Here is an 18,113-nt window from a genome sequence, read left to right as displayed (position 1 = left end):
GCATTAACATAGAAGGACAGGCTGTAGGGTAATTATGAAAGCCAGGGTTAGCAGTTTGATTTTATCCTGCAGGAAAAGGATGAACAATGAAGCTTTTAAGTAAGGGAATGACATCACCATCATCATCGTCACAATAAAAATAATAGCTACTGTTCACAGAGTACCTAGAGTGCCCAAGGCTTTCAGCACTCATACTACATGGAAGAGGAGGGGCTTGAGGCAAGAGATAACACATAAGGGCCAGGGCCTGTATCTGAACCTACATCTACCTGAATTCAGTTTATTCTCACCCTAACACTCTGCGGGATCTTTACTTTTGAACACACGCTGGACAGCACACACGGACATAGGTTTGGGGGCCACCAGCATTTAGTGAGGAAGAACAAATTTAAGAGGAGAGAGAGGAAAACTAGAGAAGCAGGGAGAGAAACTGCAGTTGAGGCAGGCAGTGTTAAGGAAATCATGCAAATGTGAATTTTAAGAAAGAAAGAAGGGAATAACAGTACAGAATGTTACAATACCTAGAGGTCAGGTATGGTAGGGATAGACAAGGAACTATAGAATTTGCCAAATTAAGAAGACTTCTGGGATTTCACAGACAGCCTTTTCAGAGAAGTGGTGGGGGTGGGTGCCAGATTGCTGTGGGCTGAGGAATGAGTGGGAAGTGAAGACAGGGCTGGCAGCATGTAAACTTACTCTTTCAAGAAATATGATAGTGAGGGGGAGGGGAGGAAGGAGACCTGAAAAGGGAAGATGGTGGCAGAAGGGTTTCCTGGGGGGGGTAGAGGTGGGGAGAGACTTGAGCAGTTGTAAGCCAGAATGAAAGGAAAGGCTGAAGTCTACAACACAGGGAGGCTGTCCCTGACACAGCCCCAGAGGGAGGTCCAAGGGATGGATGGAGAGAGTACAGTGGGTGGCTTAGCGAGAGCTCACTTGGCTGGACTTCTCCAGAGCTGTGAAATGACGGAGGTGGATCTGATTATCTTAGTGGCCCCTTGTAAATCTGACATTCTTTCCTTCTTTCTCCTTTCCTCCCCTCCTTCTCTTCCTTCCTCTTTCTCTCTTTTGCAAATATTTACTGTGTGCCTACTATGTGCTAGGACTTGTTCTAGGCTCTGTGGCTATTATAATAAACAAAACAATGTGCAGAGTGGGGCAAAGGTAGGTTTACAGCTGTTTTATGGGAAGTAATGCAGTAATTAATGAATAATACAAGAATAAACTGTTTCATGTACTCACGACTGTAAACCTACTTTTGCCCCACTGTATATCAACCTTACAATTAAGTGGGAAGACCAGTATAAAACAAGAATAGGCACGAATAGCATATGCATATTGTGTGACTATACATTGTATGATAGTATTAATAATTGCTATGTTCATTGAGCACTTTCAATATATATACTAAGTACTTACAAGCATTTCTCACCCCATAAGGCAGGCAGATCAGAAAACAGAGGCACAGAATGGTCAGATGACTGCTCACAACTCAGAGAGGTGGAGCATGAGATTCAACCTAGATTTGCATGCGCCCTGACAGGAGTGCTTAACCGCCACACTGTCCTGACTCACGTGTTTGGAGCAGTGAACACCAGGATGAACAAGATCTAAAGGTGTCCCTACCCTCAGGCAGCTCACAGTCCCTGAGAACTGGAAAGAAACCAAGAGTTCATTTACTTCCTTTTTCCTCCACGTGTGGTCTCCCCAACCAGCAGCATCTTCAGCACCTGGGTGCTTGTTAGAAATTCAGAAGCTCCAGCCCAGCCCAAACCAACCCACTAGATCAGGTACTGCAGTTTAACAAGATCGATGCTTGGTATGCACGTTAAAGTTGGAGAAGCCTGGTTTAGAGCCCACTTCTCTTACTAGAGATGAGCCACGGTGGCCCAGGCTTTTGAAGGTGACAGAGACAGTGGACCTTCGAGGTTTGGCGAAGGAACCCAGCCTAGGACTGAATGGGCGCTTCCACTCTTGTCCTAAGAGGCCAGCGGGAAGGGAAGCGAACAGGAAGGGCTCGCAAAGTGCTCAGGCGTGCAAGGCGCTGCAAGGTGCTCGGCGCGCGCAACACTCTCGGCGCGCGCGAGGTGCTTGTGGGCTCCTGGGCCGAGCCCAGCTGAGGCGGCGTGGGCGCCCTGAGGGCCGGGCCGCAGCGCCGCGTCCCGTTGCAGCGGCCGGGCCGGGTCGGCTCCTCAGCTCCACCCCCTGCTTCCTCCTCCCTCCCGCTCTCGCCTCCTGAAAAGCTAGCCCGCCCGGGGCGGCGCGCAGAGCCGGCCCGGCGCACGAGGCAGCCAGCGCGGCCATGACGACGGAGAAGGCGCTGCCTCTGGGTAACGGGAAGGCAGCTGAGGAGACGCGGGAGTCTGAGGCGCCGGGGGGCGGCGAAGGCGCGGTGACCGCGCGCGACCCGCGTGACAGGCGCGACAAGGCAGTCCACGAGCGCGGCCACTGGAACAACAAGGTGGAGTTCGTGCTGAGCGTGGCCGGGGAGATTATCGGGCTTGGTAATGTGTGGCGCTTTCCTTACCTGTGTTACAAGAACGGAGGAGGTGAGTCAGCCGGCCGTTGGCACTGGGGAGGACGTAGGGAGAGAAAACCAGCCCGTTGGGGGCGGGGAAGCTAGGGGTGAAGGCGACACCCCTCGCGCGCCAGTGTGTAGCAGGACCCTCCGGAGAATTCCCGCTCCAGGCCACCTGGCGGGCGAGCTTACCCGGGCTAGGCTCACTTTCCCATTGCGCATGCGCACGTGCTCTTCGCACCTAAATGTGCCGCCTGCTGGCACGTGAGGATTTGTCCACCAGGTGTGTTGTACTTTAGGTGGACCAGAGCAGGACCCGTTTCATGTGTGACCTGCACTGCTTTTGAGAGCAGGAGACAGCCCCTTTGAGCCTAAGCTTTCCTAACTGGAAACCGCCGTGAAGAAAGGGAGTTCGATTTTGAGCACTTACTGAACTGCCAGGCTCCATACTGAGCTTCCCATTTCATCCTTAAGAGTCATGTCACCCATTGTGCAGATGAGGAATCTAAGGTTCAGAGAAGCCGTTCAATCAGTGATAACGATGGCGTTGTGACACCAAAGGCCTTGTTTTAAATTGGGACTAGACCGACTACAGGCAGAACTTTTCGTTTAGGCACTGCTGTTTGATTTTCTGCCCAGTCTTTCATTTGATCTTAAGGCCCTTTCTAGGACCTCTTTTTGGGCCACTCTGGTGGAAGAATTGGCACCAAGCAGTTTCTTTAACTGGTCTCAGTCACCCACGACAAATAGCAACAACACTGATTAAACATTTAGGAGACGCTTAGAGACTAAGGGGAGGGGACTTGGAAAGGAAGGTGATGAGATGATTCTTTGTTGTGACAAAATATCCAAATAAGTTTGGTGGAGGTGCAGCAGTGAATCAAATTTCTTGGTTCAGGGAAAAGACTCTAGACTTTAGGAACCCCCACCTGTCGTTATCATGAGAACAGCCAGCGGATCCAAGGCAGGGGACCTTATGAAACCTTAGTGGGTGGCATAGTTTCCCCAAGGAAAAGCCTGTATCTATGTATTCCTGTCTTGCTGTTTCTCTGCCCTCCCCCCACCCCCCAGCAGATCCCCAGATTTCAGTGAAGGTAGCTTTAGAGTTGGCTGGCAGGGACCAGGCTGTTAGGCTGTGTGGAGCAGGACTTCCTGTGTGAGCAGCTGCAGGGAGAGCAAGAACGGTACTGCTTGGCCTGAACTCTTTCTTTGTAGACATTCATTCTGAAGGCACTGGCTGCTCCAAGCCTGCTTTACACTGGCAATGAAGTGGCCGCTGGTGTTGTTGGCTTGGCAACAGGCAGAGAGGGAGTGGACTCCAGGACCCTGAATGTACCCTGCACCCTCAGCTGTGAATCCCACCTCTCTTTGCAGATTCAGCTTTTGTAAGCTTACATGTCTGCTTACAAACCTGTGGAAGTCCTTTAGGATAGTCCTAAACGAAAATTGTTTTAGCATAATTTTTTTGTGCAGGAAATTTTTATGCCAAAACTAAAAGCATTCCTAAAAACAGAAACAAGGTAAGTTGAGTTAATTGTAAAGTCTGCCACAGATTAAAAAATTTATAGTGAGTAGTTTTAAAATGAGGATTTTTTTTTCTTTAACTTGCCAAGAGTCTCCATTGGGTATACAGATATCCTGGTTTAATTAAGCTGGTTACCTTAAGGAATTACTAGCTTTGTGGATACATAGACTGAAAGGCTTTCAAAAAGTGTCATTTGTTAGGTTCTAGCGGGAGTGTCCAACCTTTTGGTGTCTCTGAGCCACACTGGAAGAAGAGCTGTCTTGGACCACACATAAAACACACCGTGACACCTAGTCACAAAATAATCTCATAATGTTTGAAGTAAATTTACAATCTTGTGTTGGGACATATTCATAGCTGGTTGGACACCCCTGTTGGAGGATTCACAAGTAAATTACAGCATATTAGGGAAGCTGCTGCAGCTTGTTTTAGGTTAAATGCAAAAGCAGACCCTTTTGTCCCCTTTCACATGCTTTTTGCCTTCTAATTTAGTTGGGGTATCTGCTTATCAACAGTTTACCTTTTAAAAAAATATCCACACAGCTCTACTGGTAGATCCCAATAGTAGTTTAAAGAATTTCTTTCCAAATGTGAAACTTTGAAAATAGTGTCTTGCCCAGAAAATCTAAAAGCCTCTCAAAACCTGGTAGATATGGGTCTACTATCAGGATTGATCAAAATTGTTGCTATTGATCCTGCAGTTAGAAACTTCATTTAGCAAAAAGCAATTTCAGTTAAAGCCTTCACTTGTGAGATCAGATGATGGGGAATGGCATGTGTTTTCATGCTTTGTTATTAAAGAGAGAGAGAATGAGGGATTTGGAAAAATTCCTTCTGGTTGTAATAGCACATGCTCACCTCAGTTATCTAATGTATTTCACAGAAAGGCACAGGCAGTGGGTATTGTGTTTCAAGATAGGAGTAATAAGGCTTATGGTGGTCTTTTCTCCAGTTGATCCAAGGCCAGCCTTTCTGGACAGATTCTCTCTGCAGATTCCTTATAACTCAACTTCATGCCTGGGCCTCGGGTATCAGGACCTAATTGCTCATTGCATACCTCCTTAAGAATGCTTTTCTTTATGGAAAAGATATTTTGCAAGTCACTTCCAAAGTAAGTAAGAAGGGGGCCCCTCACCTGGCCTTTTGAAGTTACTTTAGAATAAAAAAAGAAGGATGCAGCATGCAGGGAGGGAATGAACTTCACCTGTGCTAGAGGGTGAAATGTAGAAATAAAAGAATCAAACAAATAAAACATTTTATTTTATATTATCATCTTATCCACACAATCATTCTGTGAGATAAGCAGTGCAGATATTGGGTAAAGCCTCACACTACAGAGGAAGAAGTTGAGGCAGGGAGAGGAGAGGCAGGTTACTGATGGTAGTGGGTAGCAGAGGGCACAAACCCAGGGCCACATTTTCTGACTCTGGTCCTCATCATGGCAACCTGAACTGAAGCTTAGAGGATATTTTGTCTTGCTCATAGTAAGTACTTAATAAAGATTTCTTGTGCTGAATATAAAATGGTGGGGGCAATTTTAACCTCATTTCCTTATTTTACATTCTTGCAGGGGCATTCTTGATCCCCTATGTGGTGTTTTTTATTTGTTGTGGAATTCCCGTCTTTTTCCTGGAAACAGCTCTGGGACAATTCACAAGTGAAGGTGGCATTACATGTTGGAGAAAAGTTTGCCCTTTATTTGAAGGTAAGATTGAGTTAATCAGAAAATAAAATGATAACTGGATGATGTCAGGGTGTGAAGAGTAGCTGAGGCTATTTATGTAAGGCGAGCAGAGATTCCAATCAGTCACTTTGCTTGTTCTTTCAGGCATTGGCTATGCAACACAGGTGATCGAAGCCCATCTAAATGTGTACTACATCATCATCTTGGCATGGGCCATTTTCTACCTGAGCAACTGCTTCACCACTGAGCTCCCCTGGGCCACCTGTGGGCATGAGTGGAACACAGGTATGGTCCTGAGGGAGGGTTTCTCTGAAATTGAGGGTGTGTCTTTGTCCTAGAGACCAGTCCTGGCCCCTGGCCTCTCTTTGTGCCCCAGATTTCACTGAAACTGGAGGTCAGTTTTGTACTAGGTCTGGGTCCATTCTCTGGGTTGCAGCCCTGAAGACTGAGCTGAGCCCTGGCTGAGGAATTGGCATAGGTAGGTGATAAGGATGCTTTTTCCTCACTTTGCCAAATATAGAGACTGAGTCTTTTGGGGCAAGAGTTGAGGTATGAGGGATTCAGGCTCCAATTTCAGCCCCATTTCTAGGGATTGGATTTTCCTTCATAAATAAAGGTTAGATTGGCTCAGGGGTTGCAAATAGGAAGCTAATTAAGCTTTAGGTCAGTGACCAGCAAATATAAAAAATGTGTTTGATTGCCCAAACTTCTGCAAAATCAGTAGACTTCACATGAAAACCCAGATTTCCAGCTCCTCTTGGAAAACTGAAAAGATCTGGCAACACCAGACCCACATTCCCACATTCTTGCTTGGCAGCAATGGCTGCAGCAGAGAAGCGGCTGTTGCTCTCAGATGAGGCCACATAGTTCTCATCCAGTCCTTCTGCTTACTTACTTTACCTGTCCAACCCAGGTAGATATTTGAATCCACTACACCACTGTGCTGCTTGAATGAATACATCTTTAGATTACTTTAGATACTAATATACTATTTGCTTTTCAATTTGTCATCCTATCAGGACTAAGTATAATCTTGAGAAGACAAATATGTGCCAACTCCTATCTATGGTTGTGTTGTGCTTAGAGCAGACATTGCCAATCAATTATAGAACTCTTTCCTTTTGAGTCTAGTCTTGGCCTCAGAGCCATTCTCAGCAGTGCTCCGGCACCTTTTGACTGAAACTGGTGTACATGCTTTAAGCCACAGGTGGCAAACACAAGGCCTATGGGCCAAATCTGGCTCTCCACCTTTTTTTATCCAGCGTGGTACCTCATTTCTACCTGGCTGCAATGCTGAACTCTCACTTAACTGTTAAGGAGTAGTTACATTTATACAGTAAAATTACATTTGGCCCTTTGAAGGCAACTATGAGGCTGATATGGTCCCCGGTGAAAATGAGTTTGACACCCCTGCTTTAAGCTATTCATCAACCATGTGGCTAGGTTGTCCCTAGAAATGACCTGTCATCCTGAAGGCTGAAGTATCCTAAGATTGAGTGGTATGTCGGTCATCAGAAGGAACAATAGGCATCAGGCCTAGAAAGTTCTATAAACCAGTTTCTAGCCATGCATAGCTTTGCCCTGCTCTCTTGCCTGTTGCATTTTATGGAGGTTTCATTGTTTCTCTTTAGGGCACTGGCTCTTAACCTTTCTTTGGCCAGGGACCTCATGCAGATGCTTATCATACTAAATTTGAAGGACATGTTCTTGGAGGCCTGTGAGCCCTCTATGATAATTTAATTGTGTACATTTAATCTGAGGATATTCTAGAAATATGCACATGTTCTGGATCATCTGTACAACCACCTTGTAACTGAGGACAGTCAGATTTTAGTGCCTCACTTCATGTGTGTTTACTATTGAAGATGTATTCTTGGTAAATAGGATGATGGCAGCCAAGGGAAAAACAGCAGAGAAATTTAATTCATAAATTGTACATTAGTACTAAATGAAGTTTCAGTAGGAATAAAGGTTTTGCAAAAGTGTGAACAGAGGAAAATTGTGTTAGAGTTGAGCCTCAAATAGCGCATTAAAGAATAGGCAAGTTGAATCCAATAGACTCCACCTCCTACTTGTCAGTCCATTTTTCTGTTGAAATCCATTAATATTACGAATGGCATTATCTTACATACCTACTTTATGCTATCAATTTGAGTTGTACTGTGTCTCTAGTTTAGCTGGTATTTAATTGGTAAATTTAATTCTCGTTTATAGTTGTATGAATGCTATAATTACAAAGACTTTATAACTCATTGTTTATTTGTACATGATTAATGACCATCTTAATAAAAATACTTTGTCAAACTTGGGTGTCTGAGAAATTTTTTACTCTAGGAAAAACTTTGAGAAACATAATTCTAGAGAACCTGATAAAAGCCAAGGGCTCCTCTCTCCAGAAAAAGGCACAGGGCACATCTGCACCTTTTACCTATAATATCAAGTTTCCAGACTCCTCTCAGGACTTTTGTGGGTCCCACAAATCACCTCCATTCAGAATATGATGAGCACTTGCCAAGTGGGGTGGGAAGCAGGCAGAAAACTGGGAGAATTTTCCCCAGCGGACTGCAAAACTTTTCTTCCTCTTGTTTGCAGTCTTCGTTTTCTAAAGGTGTGTGAACACTGGAGATGTCTGAAACAACACAGATAGGAGGTGCTTTCTGCCCCTGGAGATTGCAGATATAGTTTGGAGGATTCATGTATGTGTGAGAAGGGCCGTAGTGAAGCTGAACACTGGCTCCATGGCAGCCACTGTGCAAGGCACAGGGGCTCTGGATGAGTGGATGAAGGAGGCCCTGCCCTTGAGGAGCTTAATGTGCAGTGGCCAAGGTGGCTTTGTAAACAGAGGGGGGTGCTAAAAGAGGCACAGGTCTCATGGTGGCAGACAGAACTGGACAATGACCATGGAAAAGGAGATGGAACCTTGGCTGGGGATGATTCTGCTTTCTGCCTCTAACTGGCTGGTGACTTGTGACGTCCCTTGAAAACTTGTGATCCTTAGATTCCTCCTCTTCAGAATAAAGGGAATTGGAAAAGTGGTGCCTTTTGGAGGGCCTTTAAATTCTTTCTTAGAATTCAGGTTAGGGAGATCACGAAGGAGGGGTATACCAGTTGATTTGGGCCTTAAAGGGTAAACACTTAGATGTTTTTACTTGAGCTTCAAATTTCCCTTGGTCATCAAGTTTCCTGAAATGAGAAGAGACATTCAGTAATTCCTTTCTTAGATTGGTTGATTGATGAGGGAGGAAATTATGAAAAAAATGATAACAACTAGGGATTCTTGGCACACACAGGCTGTCATTTTATCCAATCATCATGTATTTATGCCACCCCCATTACTGCCGGGTCCACCAAGCAGGACAAGTAAATGTATGGGCAGGCTTTTGACAGGGAAGTGGAAAAAAGGAAAGGAAGTTTGAGAACAAAGCAGGAAGAAAGAGTTTGATAGGGCACACTGAGTGAGAATGAGATAGAAAAGGTACCCTGCCCCCAAAACTTTTCCTTCAGTTTGAATGAGACCAAGCCTCTCAAACTGTTTGTAAGTTATTGATTTTACCCCTGTGTTCTTTGGGGCATGTTTACTTGGAACTGTGGAACGGTGAGGTGAAACTGCCTCGTTGCTCCATCAGCTTTGAATGTTGTCCAAGATCTGGTCCTTGCAGAAGTTAATCTTGTATTTCTTGTCTCGTTTCCACTGTAGAGAATTGTGTGGAGTTCCAGAAACTGAACGCGAGCAACCACAGCCATGTGTCTCTGCAGAACGCCACCTCTCCCGTCATGGAGTTCTGGGAGTAAGTGGAATATGGCTTATCTCCCTTGGTCTGTGGGGGCTCCATCCTGGTTCTGCTCAGTTAATAGTGCCCTTGCCCATGGAAAAAGCATAACCTTTTTTCCAGTCTTGCACTTCCTGGCTTCTGTGGGCATTTGACAGCATTGGAAGCCAGAGGGGAGCTCTTTAGAGGTTTCCCAAAGGGATAGCTGAGAGAAATGCTTTCTTGGTCTTTGTTGACATGTCAGCATGCCTAACTGCTTATTAGGGCAAGAGTGCATGGTAAAATGGACAGTTTAAAAAATTCATTTTTAACAGAAGATGTTTGCAAAAAGCTAAGTCAAGAGCATATTTAGACTGGAAAGCAGAAATCTCTGGGGGGGCAGGTTAGCTTTCTTTCAGTAGCTGACGTAGATGAACTTTAATAGATAAGAGGTTATCGAGAGGCAGGTTTCAAGTGTGGTTAAAGGAAAGCATAGTCTCACAGCATTGTCTATAAGTACTTCTGAAGGTTGTGAGCACTCGTCTCCAGAAGTGTTGGTCAGTGTGTAAGGCTGCTGCTGATCATTGTTGGGGAGGTGTCTGAATTCATGGACAGTAGAGGCAGTAATTGTGTAGGTCACAGGTGGCAAACACAAGGCCCACAGGCTGAATCTGGCCCTCTACCTTGTTTCATCCTGCCTGGTACCTTGTTTCTACCTGGCAGCAATGCCCATCTCCTTGCCCCTAGTTAAGGAGTAGTTATATTTATACAGTCCTAAAATTACATTCGGCTCTTCAAAGGCAACCACAAGACTGATGTGGCCCCTGGTGAAGATGAGTTTGACTCCCCTGGAGGTGGATATTTTCCAGGAGATGGGCATTTTTCACCAGCATTCCAAAGACGTACATGACCTGGGGCTTACAGGGCTGCCACATATTGCTTGTTCATTGCACAACCCTAGCGGGGGGATGTCATTTAACACTGTGAACTGTGTGCTCCAGAATTGTGCAGTGTCAACCTGCACAACTCTGCATGATCGAGCTGACTTAGGAGTGTCTAGTAATGGTAGATGGATGCCTTTCCCAAGTACTGAAGAGGTTTTCTTTGTGGGTCAGAGGCTGGCTAAATGCTTTCTGAGGCTTTTTCATCTGAAAAAAGTCTGGTTCATTGAAGACCCTCCCTCCCCTAATGCTGAGTAATAGTAGCAGAGGGGCAGTGGTTTATTAGTGATTTTTATTTTCCTTGCCTCTCTAAAAGTCATTATGCTGAATTTATATTTATCATTCTCATGTGTATGCTGTATGTATAGATAAATCCCAAATAATACCGAGGTCTTTCTTGCATGTTTTAAAGTTTTATATTAATGATACCCATTAATTACATGTTTTACAATGTTGTTTCTTTGTTCAATATTGATTTTAAGATGTATCTCTATTGATACATGTAGCTTTGGTTCCTTCATTTTTTTCCTGTTATATAGTATTTTAGTGTATAAATGGACTACATTGTATCAGCCAGCTCCTCTGGATAGACACTTAGACTATGTCTTGTTTCCCACTATTACTAAGCACACTGAGTGAATGTCTTGCCTGTGCTTCTTTGTGTGCATGTGTGAACATTTTTAGGCCGTATACCTAAGAGTGAAATTGCTGGGTGGTAGGGTGCATGCATTATTATTTTTTGCAGATAATGTCAAATTACTTCTCAAAAAGACTACTCTTAATTTTTTTCCCAAACAAGAGTGTGTGAGAATTTCTACTGCTCTACATACTAGACAGCACTTGGTCTGGTCAGAGTTAAGTTTTGCAGTGTAATGGGTATGAAATGATATCCCATTATTTTAAATATGCATTCTTCTATTTACTTGGGAGGTTGAAAATCTAGTCACATTTTTTATTCTCTACTTGAGTGTCTTCATCTGTAAACTTCCTACTTATATCCTTTCTCTTTGGATAGCTTGTCTTTTCTCATAGCTACAAAATCTTGATGTTGGATTGGCCAAAAAGTTGATTCAATTTTTTTTTTCCATAAGATGGCTCTAGTAGTGCTTAGTTGTCTTTAACTTCATTCAAAACAAATTTTTAGGTTGATTTGTGACAGCTGTCATATCAGTGTGCATTTTTAAAATTTTAATTGTTGTTCTAGCACAGTTTTCTGCCTTTTACCCCCATCCCAGCCCTCCCCACCTCCCTTCCATTTCCACCCCCCCCTTATTATTGTCCATGTGTCCTTTATACTTGTTCCTGCAAACCCTTCCCCCTTTCCCCTGAAATTCCCTCCCCTCTCCACCATTTTTTAAAAAAAAAGCCAGTTTAATTTTGAAGATAGAAGAAAATATGTAACATTTTTGGCATATCATACTTTATTATTTAAAAAAAGGTAAACATTCAACTGAAACACAAAAAAATTGTGCAGTGTATGGAGAAAGTGCTGTGACTGATTGAACATGTCAAAATGGTTTGCAAAATTTCCTGCTAGAGATTTCTTGCTGGATAATGCTCCATGGTCAGGTAGATGAATTCAAGTGGTCAAATCAAGACATTAATTAAGCCCTGGCTGGCATAGCTCAGTGGATTGAGTGCGGGCTGCAAACCAAAGTGTCGCAGGTTCGATTCCCAGCCAGGGTACATGCCTGGGTTGTAGGCCATAACCCCTATCAACCGTACACTGATGTTTCTCTCTCTCTCTCTAAAAATAAATAAATAAAATCTTTTTTACATTAGTTAAGTTTTTTAAATTTTATTTTAATCATTGTTCAAATACAGTTTTCTCCCTTTTACTCCCAATTCAGCCCCCACAACCCTCCCCACTTCCCTCCCATTACCACCCTCCCCCTAGTTTTTGTCCATGTGTCCTTTAAGTTTGTTCCCGTGAACTCTTCCCAATGTCCCCTGAAATTCCCTCTTCTCTCCCCTGTAGTCATGTCAGCCTGTCCTCTATTTCAGTCTCTTTGGTTATATTTTGCTTCTTTCTTTGTTTTGTTGTTTAGGTTCCTGTTACAGGTGAGATCATATGGTATTTGTCTTTCACTGCCTGGCTTGTTTCGCTAAGCATAATGTTTTCCAGCTCCATCCAAGCTGTTGTGAAGGGTAGGAGCTCCTTTCTTTTTGCTGCATAGAATTCCATTGTGTAAACGTACCATAGTTTTTTGATCCATTCATTTACTGATGGGCATCTTGGTTGCTTCCGGCATCTAGCTGTTGTAAATTGTGCTGCTATGAACATTGGGATGCATAGGTTCTTTTGGATTGGTGTTTTAGTATTCTTAGGATAGTGTCCCAGCAGTGGAATTGCAGGGTCAAAAGGCAGATCCATTTTTAGTTTTCTGAGGAAGTTCCAGACTGCTTTCCATAGTGGTTGTACCAGTCTGCAGTCCCACCAGCAGTGTACTAGGGTCCCCTTTTCACAACCTCTCCAACACTTGTTGTTTGTTGTTTTGTTTATGATGGCCATTCTGACTGGTGTGAAGTGGTATCTCATTGTGGTTTTAATTTGCATCTCTGATAGCTAGTGATATTGAATATTGTTTCATGTGTCTTTGGATCTTCTGTATGTCCTCCTTGGAGAAGTGTCTGTTCAAGTCCTTTGCCCATTTTTAATTGGATTCCTTGTCTTCTTAGAGTGCAGTTATGTAAGTTCTTTATATGTTTTGGAGATTAAACCCTTGTCTGAGGTATCATGGGCAAATATGTTTTCCCATAAAGTTGGTTCTCTTTTAATTTTGATACTATTTTCTTTAGCTGTGCAGAAGCTTTTAATTTTGATGAGGTCCCATTTATTTAATCTTTCCTTTATGTCCCTTGCTCTAGGGGACAAGTCAGTAAAAAAGTTTCTGCGTGAAATATCTGAGATTTTGCTACCTACGTTCTCCTCTAGGACTTGAATGGTGTCACCTTTATATTTAAGTCTTTTATCCACCTTGAATTTATTTTTGTATATGGTGTAAGTTGGTGCTCAAGTTTCATTTTTTTGCCTGTGGCTGTCCAGTTCTCCCAACACCATTTGTTGAAGAGGCTATTTTTACTCCACTTTATGTTGCTGCCTCCTTTGTCAAACATTAATTGACCATAGAGACTTGGGTTTATTTCTGGGCTCTCTGTTCTGTTCCATTGGTCTATGTGCCTGTTTTTATGCCAATACCAGGCTGTTTTGATTACAGTGGCCTTGTAGTATAGTTTAGTGTCGGGTATTGTGATCCCTCCTACTTTACTCTTCTTTCTCAAAATTGCAGCAGCTATTCGGGGTCATTTATGATTCCATATAAATTTTTGAAGTGTTTGTTCTATGTCTGTGAAGTATACTATTGGTACTTTAATAGGAATTGCATTGAATGTGTAAATTGCTTTGGGTAGTATGGACATTTTGATGATATTAATTCTTCTAATCCATGAACACGGTATATGTTTTCACTTGTTTGTGTCTTCCTTGATTTCTTTCTTGAGTGTTATGTAGTTTTCTGAATACAGGTCTTTTACCTCTTTGGTTAGGTTTATTCCTAGATATTTCATTTTTCCTTTTGCTATTTCAAATGGGATTTTTTCCTTGATCTCTGCTTCTGCTGTTTCATTGTTGGTGTACAGAAATGCCTTTGATTTCTGGATATTGGCTTTGTATCCTGCTGTTTTGCCAAATTCATTTATTAGGTCAAGCAGTTTTTTGGTGGAGTCTATAGGATTTTCTATGTACACTATCATGTCATCTGCAAACAGTGACAGTTTTGTTTCCTCCTCTCCGATTTGGATGCCTTTTTATTTCTTTTTCTTGTCTGATTGCTGTGGCTAAAACTTCCAGTACTATATTGAATAGAAGTGGTGAAAGTGGACAGCTTTGTCTTGTTCCTGATCTTAGTGGAAAAGATTTTAATTTTTGTCCATTGAGTATGATGTTGGCTGTAGGTCTCTCATATATGGCCTTTATTATGTTGAGGAATGCTCCCTCTATTCCCACTTTGCTGAGTGTTTTTATCATAAATGGGTGCTGTACCTTACCAAATGCTTTTTCTGCATCAATTGATATGATCATGTGGTTTTTGTCTTTGCTTTTGTTTATGTGATGTATTACATTTACTGATTTGCGAATATTGTGCTATCCTTGTATCCCTGGAATGAATCCCACTTGGTCATGGTGTATGATCTTTTTAATGTGTTGTTGGATGCTGTTTGCCAGTATTTTGTTGAGGATTTTAGCATCAATGTTCATCAGCGATATTGGCCTGAAGTTTTCTTTCTTTGTTGTGTCTTTATTTGGTTTTGGAATTAGGATGATCTTGGACTCATAAAGAGAGTTTGGGAGTTTCCCATCTTTTTGGATTTTTTGGAATAGTCTGTGAAGGATAGGGGTTAGCTCTTCCTTAAATGCTTTGTAGAATTCTCCTGTGAAACCATCTGACCCAGGGCTTTTGTGTGTTGGGAGTTTTTTGATTACTGCTTCAATTTCTTTGTTGTTATTGGTCTGTTCAGGCTTTCTGCTTCTTTTTCATTGAGTTTTAGAAGATTATATTTTTCTAGAAATTTGTCCATTTCACCTAGGTTTTCAAATTTCTTGGCATACAGCTCTTTGTAGTAATTTCTTACAATCCTTTGTATTTCTGTGGTATCTGTTGTAACCTCTCCTCTTTCATTTCTGATTGTGTTTATTTGGGTCTCCTCTCTTTTTTTCTTGATTGAGTCTGCTTAAAGGCTTGTTGATTTTGTTTATCTTTTCAAAGAGCCAGCTCTTGGATTCATTGATCCTTAGAATTGTGCTTTTAGTCTCTATGTCATTTAATTCTGCTCCGATCTTGGTTATTTCCTTCCTTCTGCTTGCTCTGGGCTGTCTTTGTTGTTGTTCCTTGAGTTCTTGTAGATGTAGGGTTAGGTTGTTTGTTTGGAATGTTTCTAACTTTTTTAGGTGGTCCTGTATAGCTATGAACTTCCCTCTCAGGACTGCCTTTGCTGTGTCCCATAAGTTTTGGGTTGTTGTGAGTTCATTTTCATTTGTTTCCAAAAACCGTTTGATTTCTTCCCTAATATCATTCTTGACCCATTCATTGTTTAATAGCATGTTATTTAATCTCCATGATTTTGAGTGTTTTGGGGTTTTTTTCCTTGGGGTTGGTTTCTAGCTTCAGTCCCTTGTGGTCTGAGAAAATGCTTGGTATGATTTCAATTTTCTTGAAGTTCTTGAGGCTTGTTTTGTGTCCTATCATGTGGTCTATCTTTGAAAATGTTCCATGTACATTTGAAAAGAATGTATATTTAGCTTCTTTTGGATGGAGGGCTCTGTATATATCAGTAAAGTCCATTTCATCAAGGGTATTGTTCAATGCCACAATATCTTTGTTGATATTTTGTTTGGAAGACCTGTCCATTTTTGATAGTGGGGTGTTAAAATCCCCCACTATAATTGTGTTGCTGTCCATATCTTTCTTGAAGTCCTCTAAGATTTTCTTTATGTATTTGGGTGCTCCTATGTTGGGTGCATATATATTTACAATATTTATGTCTTCTTGGTGGATTCTTCCCTTGAGTATTATAAAGTGACCTTCTGGGTCTCTCTTTATGGACCCTTTTTGGAAGTCTGTTTTGTCTGATATGAGTATTACTACCCCAGCTTTTTTTTCCTGTCCATTTGCTTGGAAGACTTGTTTGCAGCCCTTCACTTTCAGCCTGTGTAGGTCTTTTATCCTGAGGTGGGTCTCTTGTAGACAGCATATATGCGGGTCATTTTTTCTTATCCATTCAGCCATTCTATGTCTTTTGATTGGAGCATTTAATCCATTTACGTTTAAGGTTATTATTGATAGGTACTTATTCATTGTCTTTTATGTACATGTGTTCCTCTCTCTCTTTTCCTTCCCTTCCTTAAAGCAGTCCCTTTAGAATCTCTTGTAGAGCTGGTTTGGTGGAAGTGTATTCTTTTAGACTTCTTTTGTCTGGGAAGCTTCTTATTTGGCCTTCTATCTTGATCGAGAGCCTTGCTGGATATAGTAGCCTTGGTTGCAGCCCTCTGGTTCTCATTACTTGGAGTATTTCTTGCCATTCTCTTGTGGCTTGAAGTGTTTCCATTGAGAAGTCAGCTGTTAGCCTTATTGGGGCTCCCTTGTATGTTACTTCCTTTTTCTCCCTTGCTGCCTTTAAGATTCTCTCTTTGTCTTGAAATTTTGCTGTTTTAATTATGATGTGTCTTGAGGTGGGCCTCTTTGGGTTGCTCTTGATTGGGACTCTCTGTGTTTCCTGTATTTGTGTGACTTTTTCTCTCATCAAATTAGGGAAGTTTTCCTTCATTACTTTTTCAAATAAGTTTTCAATCCCTTGTTCTTCTTCTTCTCCTTCTGGTATCCCTATTATATGGATATTATTATGTTTCATATTGTCTTGCATTTCTCTTAATCCCTCTTCATTCTTTCTGAGCCTCTTTTCCTTTTCTTGCTCTTTCTGGGTGTTGTTTTCTACTTTGTCCTCTAGCTCGCTAATCTGATCTTCTTCATCAATCCTGCTTTTCATTCCTTCTCTTGTGTTCTTCAGTTCAGAAATTGTATTCTTCATTTCCTCTTGGCCCTTGTTGAGAGTTTCTACTTCCTTTTTCATGTTTATATAGTTTGCAGTGAGATTGTTGTAGTTTCCCTCTAGTTTCTGATAGCTCATTGTGAGTTCATTGAACTTCCTGATAATCATTTTTTTGAACTCACTATCTGAGAGTTGAGTTGCCTCTATTTCATTTAGCATTTTTTCTGAGGCTTCCTCATTTCCCTTCAATTGGGGATTGTTTCTTTGTTTTTTCACTGTTCGTGGGTTTCTTCTTGTTAGCCTCTGTTTCTTAAATTGATCTGTTCTGGTTCCCTGTGATTATGGTGTGAACTTCTGTGGTAGAATACTTGTGAGATTCAGTGGTGCAGTCTCCTTCATGTATCCTGGTGTTCACAACTTCCCCTTACTCTTTTTTGTGATCAGTTGGAGGAGTAAGGCAAAATGGTTTAAGACAGCAAAACAGTATACTATGATATTTACATTAGCAGCCAGTAGAGAAGAGATGGGTTATCCTTTGGCTCCTTATCGTGTTAACTGTGATCCTCCACCCCACTATCCACGTTTTAGAAAGGATGGAAAGAAGGTAAGACTCTTATTGGGGATGAGAGGATTGTTAGTTGGATCTAGAAAGCTGTGAGGCTGTGGGAGGTCAGATTCTAAGGTAGGGTTGGAATAAAGATTAGTAAATAGGAGTAGCGTGTAAAAGAATAGAGACAACCCACACAATAGTATAGTTCAGGAAATTGCAAAGTGGGCTGAGTTCAGGTAGGGGTATTGAGTAGTATTTACAATTGTATGAACTAGGTCTTATTAATAGTAATAGTGAAGCAACAGTCTTGTGGCAGAATCGATGAGATCTAGATAACAAGAATAAAGAGTATAGAACCTTGAGAGGTGTATTAATGGAACACAGATGAAGGATAGTAAATTATCAATACACTGTGACTGAGATACCAGGGGGAACCTATCAAATGACAGTATAACCAGCCAAGAAAAGGAGATTATACAGAAAGAAAAAGAATACCAAAATACTATTAAAATAAAAAATGTAAAAAAAGTGAGAAAAAGATAATACAAATTTACAGTAACTTGCAAGATAAAAAAAAAAACAGAAAAAAAAGCAGAAGATGGA

At 41.9% G+C, this 18,113-nt stretch overlaps 1 protein-coding gene across 2 annotated transcripts in view; it reads left to right on the top strand.

Moving 5' to 3' along the window:
* The first annotated feature begins 2,222 nt into the window (after nucleotides 1-2,222).
* SLC6A11 (solute carrier family 6 member 11) overlaps nucleotides 2,223-18,113 on the top strand; it is a 133,708-nt gene continuing 117,817 nt past the window's right edge. Inside the window, exons 1-4 of one of the 2 annotated variants that reach the window (XM_036030806.1) lie at nucleotides 2,223-2,546; nucleotides 5,611-5,745; nucleotides 5,869-6,009; nucleotides 9,422-9,512. In XM_036030806.1, coding sequence (XP_035886699.1) covers nucleotides 2,300-2,546; nucleotides 5,611-5,745; nucleotides 5,869-6,009; nucleotides 9,422-9,512 — 614 coding nt within the window. In that variant the 5' untranslated portion in view covers nucleotides 2,223-2,299. The remainder of the gene's footprint in view (nucleotides 2,547-5,610; nucleotides 5,746-5,868; nucleotides 6,010-9,421; nucleotides 9,513-18,113) is intronic. The other variant, XM_028518917.2, reaches the window with a different exon arrangement.

Source organism: Phyllostomus discolor, chromosome 7 (assembly GCF_004126475.2).
Source record: "Phyllostomus discolor isolate MPI-MPIP mPhyDis1 chromosome 7, mPhyDis1.pri.v3, whole genome shotgun sequence".
NCBI lineage: Eukaryota > Metazoa > Chordata > Mammalia > Chiroptera > Phyllostomidae > Phyllostomus > Phyllostomus discolor.
This window is presented reverse-complemented; position numbering and strand designations above follow the sequence as displayed.